Source organism: Penaeus monodon, chromosome 23 (assembly GCF_015228065.2).
Source record: "Penaeus monodon isolate SGIC_2016 chromosome 23, NSTDA_Pmon_1, whole genome shotgun sequence".
Classification (NCBI taxonomy): domain Eukaryota; kingdom Metazoa; phylum Arthropoda; class Malacostraca; order Decapoda; family Penaeidae; genus Penaeus; species Penaeus monodon.
Window position 1 is genome coordinate 39,940,879 of NC_051408.1, and position 676 is coordinate 39,941,554.

Consider the following 676-nt stretch of genomic DNA (forward strand, 5'->3'; position numbering starts at 1 on the left):
CAATCCTGATCCACCTAATCCTCCACTTCCAAAACCTGATCCTAAGGAACTAGAGCCACTTCCTCCACTTCCGAAGCCTGATCCACCAGCGCCTCTTCCTCCACCCCCGACTCCTCCACTGCCAAAGCCTGACCCGGACCCGCCGTGGCCTTTCCGTCCGCCGCCATAAGGGACGGGCTCGGCCACAGCCAGGCACAGCAGCGCCATCGCGGCCGCGGAGGCGATCTGTCAAATAGTCATGGAGGAAAAATCATTATATTTAATTAAGCCCTTTCTTTCAATGGAGGCTCTTATTATTCATAAGAACGTCGACTTTTCGTTTACACTGTAATCCCTAAAATGTTATTCCAGAAAATAAAACAACTTCGAAAAAAAGAAAGGCACCATTACACCTACCAGAGACCGATGGTTCTTCATGATACTCAGTTCTCCTTGCTCAAGAGCTGATGCCCACACTGGATCGTGTGACTATTTATACCTGATTTTCTTTCAGGGATGTTGCAGTTGCCAGTTCATGCAACATGGAGCTGTCAGACAATGCAAAAAAAGTAATTTGGTTTCTAGGAAGAGTAGAGCAAGATGCCGTTGACACTGCAGCTTCATTGAGGGAAAACCGAGTGCCTTCGAAGAAGCCTCATCGGTGAGGACCGGAAGCCTTGCTTTATTTTACCAAGTT

The 676-nt window shown here is 48.1% G+C and overlaps 1 protein-coding gene across 2 annotated transcripts in view; it reads right to left on the bottom strand.

The window, feature by feature from the left end:
* LOC119588053 (glycine-rich cell wall structural protein 1-like) overlaps window positions 1-676 on the bottom strand; it is a 29,023-nt gene that overhangs the window by 4,490 nt on the left and 23,857 nt on the right. The window contains exons 1-2 of one of the 2 annotated variants that reach the window (XM_037936751.1): window positions 397-440; window positions 36-225 (exon numbers count right to left, since the gene is read on the bottom strand). The exons of the other annotated variant lie outside the window; for it this stretch is intronic. Coding sequence (XP_037792679.1) covers window positions 36-225; window positions 397-417 — 211 coding nt within the window. The 5' untranslated portion in view covers window positions 418-440. Of the gene's footprint in view, window positions 1-35; window positions 226-396; window positions 441-676 lie in introns of those variants that run through there. 2 annotated transcript variants of the gene reach the window in all.